Raw genomic sequence first — 14,796 nt, forward strand, 5'->3', positions numbered from 1 at the left:
CATCGTTAGCAGGCAGCAGCTACCTTGCCACTGCTCTCTGTGACTGTAGTTGTTTCACCATGTTTGCGTATTTATGAGAAATAAAAAACACTTTCTGTTATTGCAACGACACTGGGATGAGCCCGGCGAAGCCGGGCGAAATTCTAGTTTTGCACAAAAGGAAAGTAATAAGTTCTGTCCCTTTGGCATGTATTCTCTATTGGAGCAAACGGTATGAAAGCCTAGATGACGTACAGCAGTGGTTTCTTAAACCTTTTCATGTCAAGGACCCCCAAATTGACACTGATTAGCCTGATGTGGACCCCCATTTGAAGAGATAATAAAAGTATCAATACTGCAATATATACTGCACCTACTCTGTTACAAGTAGAAGTCCTGAATTGAAAGAGTAAAAGTACAAAAGTATCGGTATCAAAATGTACTTAAAGTACCAAAAATAGAAAGTACTCATTGTGCAGAATGTCTCATTTCAAGTTTTCAAATGTATAGAAAATATTTTGAAAATAGCAGATCTACAAGCTCATATGTGTCTCATAGCGATGTATTGTGAGCTTGTAGATCGTCTATTTTCAAATGACTGAAATGTATTATAGGGCTTAATGTATGTTTTGTAATAATGCAAATCTACAAAGTAACTAGTAACTCAAGTTTTCAAATAATTGCAGTGGAGTAAAAGTACAATATTTGCCTCTGAAATGGAGTACAAGTATTGGAAAATACTCAATAGTAAAGTAAGTACAGTACTTAAGTAAGTGTACTTTGTTACTTTCCTGCCTATCATGTTCATCACTTCACAAGCTCCTAAACTTTGGACTGGAGGAATTGCTGTTGCTGTATCTCTGTCTGCCATGCTCAAACATTCAAAGTATTTTATTTTATGATTACTTAAATACTAATTGTATTGTGCGGGTTTCTTTCCCCCACTGAACTCGCTGGAACACTTCCAGTTCTATTTCATTATGATTTCATCATATTCCCAAAACCGAGAAGAACTTTAACACACCACTGAATGTCTGTGGGCAAGAATGTCAACATGATAGTAGCAAAAACGAACGGATCAATGGGGCCTTTGTGGAAGTAGCTAGTAGTCTCTGTTATTAGTATCCCCGCTCAGAGTAGCTTTATTCCTTATCGTCGACTCGGTTTCACTCAGTTGGAGAGGACATAATAGGACATAATAGAGCAGACGGTATTCCTGTGAAACAAGCTGACCATTACTGCCACTTATTTGTAATGAAATGAAAAGATACTCACTTGTGTGAGTGTGGGTTGCAGTCCAACAAACAACCCAATGTAAACGTTACAGTAGCCTCTGTGCCCAGGCTTTTTTGTTTAAAAATAATGTTACAGCAACCGATTCTTCCCACATGGACCAAATTGTCCACAACTGAGTCAGCAGTTAGCATTTGGCATCACCATAAGCTGAGTTTCTGATTCATCAGTTGAAGGCTAAACTCATTGTTCTCATCTGACCCCCTTAATCATTTTAGTTTAGTATTGCATTGTGTCAATAAAGTAAATGCACAAACTCTACATTAAATACAATGTAGTATAACTATCTTCCATACATCAATCAAAGACACTGCGGAAAGGTTTTATTTGGTTTCTTGTAGAATTTGCTTCGATCACAAATTAGTAAAACTATTCAGATTTCACATCAAATACATACATTGTGTTCTCTAGAATTAGACCCACCAGTACTGCTTCACACCACTGAAGAAAGTCCAAACCCACGGAGCAGGTGTGACCTCCACGTCTTTATTCAACCACTGACCAATCAGGAGATAAGTTTGATAACACTGATTACCGCATCACGTGGTGTCACATGGTCACACATAGTCTCTCCTGGTGTATCCGTTGACCGACATGCTCTTGACGGCTGAATAGTCCACCCTGGGCGGAGGCGCGGAGCCGCCCCCGCTCGCAGCCGCCGCCGTCCTGGGCGGCCGGGGGGGGCAGGAGCAGCAGAGCAACGCTCCCCCCAGGAGGAGCAGGCAGGAAGCGGCCCAGCCAAAGTACAGCGAGTTCCCAAACTCCCTTTTCCCGGTCTCCTCCAGCAGCGGGTCGTAGAAGTCCAGGACGATGGCGTGGGCCGTCCAGGACACGGCGGTCAGCAGCAGCAGGCCGGCGACCGCGAAGGTCACCCCGGCGGCCAGCACGATCCGCGGCTTGCTGCTCACGTCCGCGCTGCAGTTGGTGCACTTGGCGCCGGCCGTGGCCAGGCCGATGCCCGCCACGCACAGCACCAGGGAGACCACCACCAGGGCGCGGGCCGCCTGCAGCTCCACGGGCAGCCCCAGCATGGAGTCGTGCACCTTGCAGTGCATCTGGCCCGTGCTCTGCACCGAGCAGTCCATCCACAGGCCCTCCCAGATCACCTGGGAGATGACGATGTTCTGGCCGATGTAGGCGGCCACGCGCCACATGGGCAGGCCGCAGGCCACCATCACCCCGAGCCAGCCGGCCACGGCCAGGATCATCCCCAGGATCTCCAGGCCCGCGGAGTACATGGCTGGCTGGAGAGAGAGGCCCGGTCGGAGGGAGATGGAGCGGGATGATGACGAGGCTGAAGATGGTCCTGGAGGAGTTGGGGCCGGACAAGACTGTTGTCTGCCCCGGCGCTGTGAGATAGAAGCCCCTCTGTGTGCTGGCTGGCTCAACCCTCTTAAGATGAAGGCGATATCGGATCTCGCTGTCCCCCAAGTCCTGGATAAGGCTTTTAGTGTGAGAGAGAGAGAGAGAGAGAGAGGGAGAAACAGATTCTAGCTTCTTTATACTGCTTAGAAGACTGAAGGTGGAGTCAGCTTAAGGTGGCAAAAAAACTCTACTTGCCTTTTAGTCAGAGACATGTCCAATGTTGTTAACAGCCCTCTGAACGACAGGTGCTGGTCCTGTCACCAAGCGACACTCACAGGAAAGACGTTTTCCATTGTTAGCATTTTCTCATTTAGCTTTTTTGTTCTTATATTTAAGCAAAGTCCTGTAAAAGAAAATATGTAAAGACCATAATTTTGGTCAGAGACAGATGTGTCCAATCCAAACCACATACACATATAGAATGACCTTTCCATATGAGAATGTTGAGCATTAGAATCTCTTAAATCCATTTTGAGTACAAGCCAGACATATAATAAGCATACCAGTGCACCTTTTAAAACCTCTACTATTTGAGAGAGAGAGAGAAAAAACAAACATATCTGTGACATATCGGTAATGTTAACCTTGGTGGAAAAATGCTGAATCACCTTCTGAATGAGATTTCCAGGTAAGGTAAAGGCGAACAACGACAGGCCTTGTTTTCTGTGTTAGTCAGGTACATGATCCCTCCTGGCAGGAAAAAAGCCGGTAGGCACCGAGGAAATCGTTTTTTGCATCCAAAAAAAAAGCAAGACTGATATAAAGAATTACATTACTACTAGACTGACAATGCACACACCAACATGTGTAGTAATACATGTTTTATATTCCATTCAGTTCAATTTGACTTAATCATTTGACTCCTGGTAACCGAGCGTGATGCTGTAATGTGCTGTTTCGGTACAAAACGTGGAATGGGGTTCAATTGCTTTGCTCCATGGAAGACCAATCTGTGCTCAACCTCTAGCTGTTCTGACAAAGCATTCCCTTTGGGGTTTCATTTAGTAGTGCCGTCATTCACAGTACGTTTACGCTGTGTAGGAATTTATCTCACACAAACTCTGGACAGCAGAATGAAAATAAGTTAACATTACCTAGCATTGTTGTTGGCTGACAAGCCAACTTACAATCTTACAATCACACTGACTGACTAGCCAACTATAATATGTATGTTTGTATTTGGGCATTTAGAGACATGGAAATTAGCTTTAGACTAAACTAATTATGTGGCACTCTGTGATTTCCTGACAAATAAAGTTTAAACACATTAGTGAATTGCGTTATGCCTGCAAAACCAATCTATTGCATCTATGGTGGTAAATTCTCTTCAAACAATGTTTTTAGCCTTTATTTGTACAGGTACAGTGGAGAGAGAGACGCGAAACACAGAGGGGGAGAGCGAGAGACAGAGTAGGAATAACATGCAGCTGTTGGTCCGGGCGGGCGGGAATCGAACCAGGGATTTGGTGGTACGTGCCCTAACCGTCAGGTTGGCCAGACAACAGCCTTTTTGGCAGTGACGACGTCAAGGTTGGTTAGCGAGTTATCTGTGTCATTAAAGGTCATCATTCATTAACAAGGGTCATTTGGGGTCAGTGGTTTCACTGGTTTAGGGTAAAGATCAGTGCTATCTCGTATACCGCCCTCTGGCAGCCAGGGAAATCAACATCCAGATACGGAAAAAGAATCTTGTAAAACAACGAGGGACATTTTTATTATATAAATTAATCAGTGGTTTTCAACCTTTTTCATATCAAGGACCATTATTTATTTAAGCAATATTACACTCGGGGTGTGGTTTAATGTTATTATTGCCACAACAGTGATGCGGTCAGGAACGGGACGTAGTCAAGGTCCGCAAGCATCACAAAACATATTTTAATGACAGATGTATAGTCACTACGACCACAAATGTCCCAAGAAACTAGCTAGCCTAGCCACGAGTTTGCTGCACTCTGGGAAAACAGAGCAGCTGAATTCTTTGTTTTTATTAGGTGTGGAGTGGTGCTCGTTTGAACCACGGCTAGAAGGCTGTTTCAACCAATCAGATTGCTTCCTCGAAACGACCTGTTGACATTTGAGCCACGGACCGTCATCCATTTGATGAGATTTAGTAGCCTCTCGGACCCAAAAATAATATTTTGTCCACAATTCCATGCTGTATTGATGTGGTACCATTAGGAGAGATAACAGGCAAGCGTTGATCAAAATATCAGTTCTTCTACATTCTCTAATAGTGTAAACGTCTTGTAAATTGAGTAATGCAGATGTTTAACAGTAATATAACTCTTGAGAGCGTAAAATGAAACCAAAGGGTATCCCTAATTAATAAACTGATTGCTCCTGTGACAGTCGTAAATCCTTCTCTTTGACAGTATCTTTTCTTTGTGCCCGTGCAAGGACATACATGTAGTGAGTGACCATTTCAAAAGTTCAAGGTTTTCTTTATCTGGGCTTCTTTCACCCACATGTAGTAATTTGGTCTAAGTTGTAATGTATAAACGCTCAGACATAACTCACATTTTTGGTACAGTATGATGAACTCCATAAAGATGCCAACCACCTCACATCTTTAGACCTCCCACAGTCTGACAAACATCAGAAAGAGGCTCACGATCTCTGCTACCTTTTACACTTTACAGCCAGGGGGAGCCATTGCTGTATCCCGGGTTAGCTCTGTGCCTGCCTTGTATTGTGTCAACTAATAATACATGAGTGATTGAATACTTCATTAGGAGTTACTTTGCAAAGACAGGCATAGGAAAGTACAGTATAATAAAAGGTCTGCTAATAGGCTTTTTTTGTACTCAATTCATCAGTGTCATTGTCTGTCTGTCTGTCTGTCTGTCTGTCTGTCTGTCTGTCTGTCTGTCTGTCTGTCTGTCTGTCTGTCTTTTCTTGCCTGCTTGAAGTTTGCATTCATAAGTCAGTTCAACTGACTTCTCTGAAGTAAATATACCACTGATGATGAACACTATCTGACATGATGACCCTTTTGATCGTTGTGCAACATATTAAAATTGTTATCTTTTGGTACTGTATTTCTGGATGGCCAGAGATGAGAGTAGACATTATTATTGTTGATCAGTTTCAGTTGAAGTGAACCCTTATTCAATGGAATGGATCCAGTGGGCTGTAAAACCTCGTACCCTTAGGACAGCTTAGGGTGTGTTTCCCAATGCTCCCAATGTTTCACTTCTGTGTCTTGCGCACACACACACACACACACACACACACACACACACACACACACACCACAGAGAGCATCTCTGAGCTAATGTTTTGAATCAAAACAACTGGGGTCATTGGTTTAGACTAGTAGACAGCCTTTGTGATAGATTTAAAGTCTATTGAACAACGCCTCCCTGTGGTAGAAGATGGAAACGCATGTGGAGCTGACCTACATTGCAGTAGTCTCTCAAAACAGACTCAATAGAAAGGAGGGCGCAGTTTTTCCTTTTCTTTTTTGATGATGGGTTCTCAGATTGACATTACTGTAATATTAGAAGAACCCTGATTTACATTTTTAGAATGATCAACATCAAGTCAAAATCAAATGTATACAGCTGGCTAATGAAATTACTGTATAACCGAATATATCATGGAAATAATAGTCACATTTAGTGGTAGTTTATCGATTCTGACATTTTCATATTATGGAAGTAAAAGTCAGACAGATAAAATACTGTACATCTATGATAGTACTGTAGTAGGATGTACCAGGGTCATTTCACTTACTTTCTCATACCTTTCACCAACCTACAAATCAGCATAGTCAGTGACAACTGACAAGCAGCAGGTGCAGGTATTTAACCGAACCTTTTTAACCTGTAAAGGTACACCTGTTGCCACTTGAAGAGCACTTCCTAGCCTACGGTGTGCAGTGCACTTGTCATGGGAGTGGGAACCAGCCAGACCGGTTTATATAAGGTTAGGGTGATACCATACAGGTACCGTGGCGCGCTCTCTCTCTCTCTCTCTCTCTCTCTCTCTCTCTCTCTCTCTCTCTCTCTCTCTCTCTCTCTCTCTCAGCTTGTCAGTCCTACTGTAGCTGGGCATGGAGGACGGTTGGGCCAATAATAACTAACACGTGGAGACTTGCCTCGTGTAGGGAGGGAGGGGGAGAGAGAGGGAGATGGGGAGAGGGGGAGAGAGAGGGGGGAGAGGGATAGAGAGAGAGAGAGAGGGGGAGAGGGAGAGGGAGAGAGAGAGGGAGAGGGGGGGAGAGTGAGAGAGAGAGAGAGGTGGGGGGGAAAGGGAACATGTACTGTATATTTTATATTATTTTATGATTTGTCTAGCTGTGTACATTCACTCAACATATTCTGTTTACCTAATGAACCTTAAATGTATGTAGCTCTTTATTTTAAAATCTAAACCTACCTGTACAGTGTTAGAGTGCATAGACCTCCTCACTTATTGGATATAATGACAAATAATGCATTTAATATACACCGTAGTAGTTACAACTTTTCAAAAATAAACAACTAGGTTTGTAAAATACAGAAACCGAAACATTGGCTTGAAGCCAGAAATAAATTCCCTTGACACACACAGAGTCTACACAAATGAGTCAGAGACATTGAAATGACCCTCAGGGTAAAAACAAGAATTTTCGTCATCCCTCGCCATCAACATGGCAGTTTATGTCCTTAACTCAACAGCAACTACAGTACAAGTGTATGCCCTACATAATATGTATTCATGTACTGTATGTAACTAACAATTGTCCTCATTATGTCCATTATTTCTTAGATTATTTATTGAATCTGCTGTGTGCAATATATTTAGAAGATAAAGTTATCATAACATGGTAATACAGTAGGCTATACAACATTTCCATCACCGCTTAGCTGAACCTAATCAGACATATTAAAATTGGATTTTATTGTTTTGTATATTTTCTTTCAAATGATCATTAGGATTAATAATTTCACCCTATATATTACTATACATCATCAACTTGCAGCAGAGTTCATGTCAAGGACTCCCAAATTGACACTTATTAGCCCGCGGACCCCCATTTGTAAAGATGTGCCAGGGACCCCCATAAGAGAAGGGTTTTACGGCTCTAGCAGTGATTATCAAACTGGGAGTCATTGAAATTAAACTGGTTGAGAATAACTGCCATTATATGGGGGTCCGTATAATGGCATTTCTATCTCTGAGACCCCCAATCTATATTGTAAAATCGATGTTAATCTAACTCTGAGAGTGTACAAGTGGAACCAAATGGACCCATTAGGGTCCAACGGGTCCATTTGGTTCCACTTGTAGGCCTACACTCTCAGAGTTGTAGACCCATAAAGGTCTATTTGGTTCCAAACTATCATTTAGGTGGGGACACCCTGGAATTCCCTCAAGGACCCCTGTGGGTTCCTGGACCCCACTTTGGGAACCACTGCCCTTAGTGCCCTAGAAGTTATCCTGAATTCTTTCATCACAACTCCTATATTTTAATTCTGTACTTTTAATGATGCATCAGATATTTCTTTCATCAATCTATTTTATTAATAGATTGATGACTTGACTATGACGGACAAACAGTTTTTGACATGGTGTTGCGCCATCAGTGTTTGTTGATACTATACTGTTTGTTTATATGGATGCACTAAACAAAGTTTCGCTGTATGTCTCATACAGTGACAAATAGAGATCTTATATTATCTTATCACTCGTCTGAACCTCGGAAAATGCCAGTGTTTTGTAGTGTCATGGGACGTATTGTGTCATGTGTGAGTCAACCATCCCACAAGGGCACTTTACTGGCTCACATTCTTACACTGCCCACTGAAACTCTGACAGCGACGATCCCTTCACAATGACTGGAGGGCTGGGAATAATGACATCACACATTCACAACAAATACAGACTCGTCAGTCCATCTCTACTGACTGCCACCCACACAGTGACACGCACGCATGCGCACGTGTGAGCACACACACACACACACACACACACACACACACACACACACACACACACACACACACACACACACGTTCTTATCTGAATTCCCCTTTCATACAGGTTCATGTGATTGAAGTGTTAAACACACTTCCGCTCTCTTCTTGCCATTTCAGCATAGTGAGCCAGCCAGTTTAACTACTAGGCCTGGGCCTAGCTAGGAGACGTTTTGTTTTGCCTGCTGACACTTGTCACTTCACCTCCCTCAAGCCTTTTCCTCAGCTGCCTGCCAGAGTCATGTCATGCTCACTGTCGGTGGCAACTTCTCACGGGTCTTTTGTGGTCAACAACAACAATAGTTTCCTGCTGCAGACAGCTTGATGTCAGTGCTGCACCATTGATGCCATAGATCTCACTGATTCACAGTTACAGTACAAGCAGTGGCTTTCTAGACATCACCATTTACCATGGATGTATTATTAAACTGTTACCATCTATGTGGTCCTAAGAGTCTCTGTCAAGCAACTAAGATTGTCCACAGTCCTGGACTGTGGCACTGGCGGTGGCCCGGAAACGTCTAAATTGATGTTAAAGAAGGCCATCATATCCGGAAGTTATGCGGGAGCGCCTACTGAGCAAAAACCACTTTCTGGCCTTGACAGAGTCCCAACCGGTTGCATCAAACAAGGTTAAACTCACTTTATAGATGCACATACCCTCTATAATTGTTACGGACATATCCCCCTCCCCCCAAAAAAGGTAAAAAGTAAAGACGAAATCTTATTCTCCAAATTATCTCACGTGCCATATATTACTTCTGGGGGGGAAGTTTTGGCCTTGCCTACCCCTACTATAGACAGTAAAGGAGGAACGTTGCACGCACGCACACTGCACAGCTGGGGGTTTTAATAGTGTGGTGTTGGTGTATGTTTTCCATAGAGGTGTATATCTGAAGACATTCTCAACAGGAGGAACTGAAATAGTTTTAAATATTTATTAATTGACACTGTGTGGGGAAATGGACCTTTTTGTGGGGTCACCTGTCTCTCCTCTGCAGTGCTGGCAAACCTGTTGATTGGAAAGGGCCAAGCACTGTAGAAGAGGAGGGGTGTGTGTCGTGTTGGTATCAGGTTTTGGCTTCATTACTGTCTGTGAATGAAACATTATTGAATATATTCAATCAACACCATCAATACCTCCTGGTGTAATTGTGTCAAATAACTTGTTTAGCCTTGGTTAAGTTATAAGAGTTACCAAAAGGTATTCTACACTGTAGAATCTACAGGAGAAACGTTAGTGTGATCCATGGGAGAGCTGCAGGGCCTGTAGAAGGTTTTCCTTCTTGTAGTTTCTAGGACTTCTAAAGCCTAACCTAGGTTTTCTGAAAAACTTCAAATATTTATATAGCAGCATCAAAGTTTAGAATTTTTTGAACCCAAAATGGGTTCCCACCTAAAGGGGTTCCCGCCCAGAATGGGTTAAGTTGCTGGTTTGTTTCATTTATTTAGCTGTCAAGTTTTTCGTGCAGACGAAATGAAAGCCTGGGTATCGAGGCTAGCTGTCAAGGGTTATTCTCAAGTTCTGTCTCTGTTTTGGCCAGTCTTATTTATTTTTGAATTGTGACTTTGCGTGTCTGCATGTATTAGTCGGTAGCAGCACGGTTACTGTGGTTACCGTCATGTGAGATCATGTGGGACAATGCATCATCATCATACATCATCATCGTGATAAAAGGCACCGCTCACTTCACATGGGTGTGATTTCTATTCATTATCCACGACACAGAATAGAAATTACTGTAATTACTGTATGGTTTTGATTATGTTCCCTGCTGTTTATTATCTGGTGTAATTGTGAAAGCATCTACATTTATAATGGCATGGTGTTGCTATATAATCATAACCAAACAGATACAGTGATTCTTGTAGTGCATTGTTGTGCTGTGTGTTTGACCATCATGTATTTTCTGTATTTTCGTGAAAGATATATGATCCTAAAAGGATTAGCACCACGCATGGGCCTAATCCCAGAAAGGAAGCCAATATGTTCTGAAACCATCTCTCCTCCAAGCCCTTAATTGTGGAAATTCCTCCTTTTTTGCTATAGCCGTTTGTTGGAACCCAATCTCCAGCACTGGGCTGTGTGGCTTTAATGATCTTACCGTGGGGGTAAAATGGAGGCATTATAGTCCCTAACGGCAGTTTTGGCTCACACACAGTGCCTCCATTCATTTACCTGCGACAATCTGATTCTCTTTCTACCTCTCTTCAGACCCACTCTCCACCATCCCCTGTTTTTTTGCGACAGTCCAACAACCACTTAGTTTTTTGTTTGTCGTTACGTTGCCACCATGTCTCCTTATTGGTGTCGTTGCTTTGTTGCAGACCCCAGCCTATAGAGAGCTATACAAGCAAGACCCCTGGAAAGCAACACGTTACCTGGCAAACTACAAGAGAAGATAGCAGATCTACAAGCGCCACGCTCCAGCCCTCCAAGCCTATAAGGGCTAGCATCATCACATCACTGCAAGCCAAGGTCAGCACTGATTTTATTTTATTTAAGCCGGTGGTTTTCAACCTGTTTCATGTCAAGGTCCATTATGTATTTGGGCATTTGAGCCACGGACCACCATTTCATCTGAGATTTTGTCTCTCAGACCCAAAGCTTTGAATATTGTTGTTGTTGTTGGATTGTTACAAGATAAGACTGTTTGTCCACAATTCCATGCTGTATGTGGTACGTGATAGGAGGGATAACTGCAGGCAAAATGAGATCAAAATAACAATTCTTCTAAATTCTCTAATTGTGTAGACTTTCTGTAAATTAACTCTTGAGAGCGTAAAATGAATTTTACACTCAAGAGTTAAAGATCTAATAAGGGTCCCTTTGGTTATTATCTGGGGACCACCTGGAACCCTCTCAAAGACCACTGATGGTCCCCGGACCACTAGTTGAGAACCACTGCTGTAATCTTTAAAGAGACTCACATGAAGTAGGAAGAGACATATTTAATTGTACTGTATTTAATATGATGATATACTATGATAACTTGGAAAAATCCAACACGAAACTGATCTATTGGGATGGAATTTAGTAAATGTACTCCTATGGTGTACTCATTGGCACACTAAGAAAGAATCAAGTACATTTCACAAAAAGGACTCAGACTCAGACAACAATTACAAATATAACATTGTTTTAACGGTAGCCACAAAATACTTTTGTTTAAATGTGTTGTAAACTCAAGTACTGGACCCTCGTCTGGTTTGACAGACAGGTAGTGTGTGCCGGCTGGGTGGTGTGTGACAATCCGGTTGAAGTATACCTTTGGTACGGCGTCAGTGGTGGCGGGCCCGGGAGAACAATAATGCGACACGAGACAGTATCACGCTAAAGGTTCACAAAATGTATTACACACACAGGAACATATATAGAGCTGGATCCCAACTGACGTGAGTCACGTGACCACAAGATATCAGACATAATAACCGCTAACTGCAGCAAAGCTGACCTTGCTGTCTGAGATGTCTCTCTAATAGCCTAACTATAAACTATGCTACAGTTCAGGCAGTATACAATACATATCAAGTACACTGTGATCTCACGTAAAAGTACACAGCCATGGGCGATCAGATTATAACAAAATGTACTAACTAATTATTTACTGATATTATAGAATTCTGTTCCACAATACTCTCGTATTGTGGTACGCTCTGTCCCACACTGTATTCAATCTTTGTGTTTGGCTCATTTGGGAATGTAATGTGTGGACTGTGGAGCATTTTGTGTATTCAATTTTTTCCACAAATACAGATATCAGACAGCAAATAATTAACAATTTAACGCATCAACAGCCAAAAAAAAATAGTCATATCCTGACCGCAAAAAGACTTTGACAATAGTACTTAAACTAAGCTGTGAGACATTATTTGGTTTGTCCAAACCAAAAATGACAGGATTCTGAAAATAAGTGGCCAGATACGTTCTATTCTACCTTCTGTTCTCCCATGATCCGTCATATCCTCCTAGGTTGACATCACATTATGGAGATCTAATTACCATCGTACAAAGCTGTTATGAAGTATTTAACACAGGAGAGATTATAGTGTAGAAACAGTGTTGTGGTATAATGGTTTGACCATCATCCCTGGTAACTTAGTCTTATTCTCGTAAATTCCTTCTTTTGTTTCCCTTATGAAGCCCATGTCTGAGCTTTCTTTTACTGTTTGTCCCAGGACTACCCACAAAGGAGGAAAAAAAAGAACAGGAAAGATATGTAGCTTAGGTTCAATGCTGTAATTTAGAGGGTGTTGTCTCTATGGTCTTTTTTAAACGTTAAATCTTTAAATACCTCAATGACTCAATGTGGTCCCCACCTGGAGCCATTTGGAGAGGAGCTGAGAACTTGACATGATGCTACATGCCCGTTAGGGGCGGAGTGGGGTGACTGGCACGTCAGACACATGTGTGACAGTGAACCTGTGTGCGTTATGCATGAGTCAGGCCCCTCCTGAGCAAAGAATATAAAAGGCCCGCTCCAAATCTGACCCAAACATTTACACTTCGGGATCTCTCAAGTGATTTTGAGACTAGATATACCTCACCTGCTTTCACATATATTTTTGGAACCCCACTTAATTGGACGACATAACAAGAACCTTTTATACAGAAGACATCATGGTGTCGGCTGGGCTTCAGATGGTGGGCGCTGCCCTGGGCGTCATCGGTTGGGTCGGGGTCATCGTCGCCTGCGTCCTGCCCCAGTGGAAGGTGACGGCCTTCGTTGGCCAGAACATCGTGACCGCCCAGAGCACGTGGGAGGGCATCTGGATGACCTGTGTGTCGCAGAGCACGGGACAGATGCAGTGCAAGATCTACGACTCCATGCTGGCCCTCAGCCAGAGCATGCAGGCCGCCCGGGCCCTCATGGTCCTCTCCCTCCTGACCGGCGTGGTGGCCGTCCTCCTGGCCGTCGCGGGGGGTAAGTGCACAACCTGCGTGGAGAACGAGAGAACCAAGTCCATTATCTGCGTGGCGGCCGGTGTGATGTTCATCGTGTCCGGCGTTCTGTGCCTCATTCCCGTGTGCTGGACCGCCAACGGCATCATCAGCAACTTCTACAACCCGATGGCGGTGGGCTCCCAGAAGAGAGAGCTGGGCGCGTCCCTTTTCATCGGCTGGGGGGCCGCTGGCCTCCTCATCGTGGCCGGGGCCCTCCTTTGCACCAACTGCCCCAAACGGGACAGCTACTCTGCCGCCAAGTACACGGCTCCCAGCAGGACCGCAGGGTCAAAGGACTACGTCTGAAAAAAAGATTGGGGTCAAAGGGGAATGGAAAAGACTGAGATGGACTTGTGCAGTGTGTTGGGTGGGTCAAACACCATGAAACACCATTCATTCAAAGTGTCTGACTGTGTCACATACAAAGTGATATCCTGTAAGACATAGACATATTAATATCACAGTTTGGCTTGATGCTTTTATGTTGGCCCTCGGACAGACGGCTCGTCAGTTGAATAGACGGTGCAACAACAAACCCACTGGGATTTAAAGAAGACGCCACACCCCAAACCAGGGTGAAAATGAACTGCAGCGTCTGAATGAGTATGTTACAGATAGAGTTACAACGTCAAATGGGAAAGTATTTTTCTTTTCAGCTTCAAAACATTTCAACTAAGCGCTTCAGTTTAAAGATATCATTTCACTGTGTTCATATGTGTTTTGTGTGAATAATATAAAAATGTAAATATACTTTTTTTTGTTACCGTAACTTGCTTCATGTGTTCCTTTCAATGTTACACGCACCACACACCCCAGTGGATTTCACATTACAACAAACGGATTAATACTGAGAACCTACAGGGATTTTTATACATTTGATACATTTAACACAAATATAACTTGCATACTTGCATAGTAACAAACTTGTATTTATTACTGAGCTGTCCCATAGTCATCCCAAGAATAACAAATTACACATGGTAAATTACGGTATTCCTGAATTCTACTTTAGCCACCACAAAGTACAGTATTACTGCACCTAAATAAATATGAAATACCTACTTCATCTTATTTCAAAGAAGATGGTAAAATATAAAGTGAAATTCAATTACCGGTAGGCTTTCTAGTATTGCTGTCTTAGTTTATGTGTACACAAAATAGAATTAATAAAGTGCAAGTATAAAGCATTTTCTGTAATTGACAGTTAAATGTAGTCATTGAAAGAATTCCCTTCTCTGTAATTACCTGTCT

At 42.8% G+C, this 14,796-nt stretch overlaps 2 protein-coding genes across 2 annotated transcripts; one reads left to right on the forward strand and one right to left on the reverse strand.

The window, feature by feature from the left end:
* Window positions 1–1,829: 1,829 nt before the first annotated feature.
* On the reverse strand, window positions 1,830–2,510 carry LOC308321547 (claudin-4; the record flags this gene model as incomplete). Its single annotated transcript, XM_080772485.1, has 1 exon — window positions 1,830–2,510. One exon carries the CDS (start codon window positions 2,508–2,510, stop codon window positions 1,830–1,832), a length of 681 nt encoding a protein of 226 aa, XP_080628611.1.
* Window positions 2,511–13,105: 10,595 nt separating this feature from the next.
* On the forward strand, window positions 13,106–14,314 carry cldna (claudin a). The gene has a single exon (XM_080772311.1). It carries the CDS (start codon window positions 13,222–13,224, stop codon window positions 13,849–13,851), a length of 630 nt encoding a protein of 209 aa, XP_080628437.1. The 5' UTR covers window positions 13,106–13,221; the 3' UTR covers window positions 13,852–14,314.
* Window positions 14,315–14,796: the final 482 nt, after the last annotated feature.

The sequence above is a fragment of the Protomyctophum bolini genome (genome assembly GCF_963924005.1).
Source record: "Protomyctophum bolini genome assembly, chromosome: 9".
NCBI classification, from domain to species: Eukaryota; Metazoa; Chordata; class Actinopteri; order Myctophiformes; family Myctophidae; genus Protomyctophum; species Protomyctophum bolini.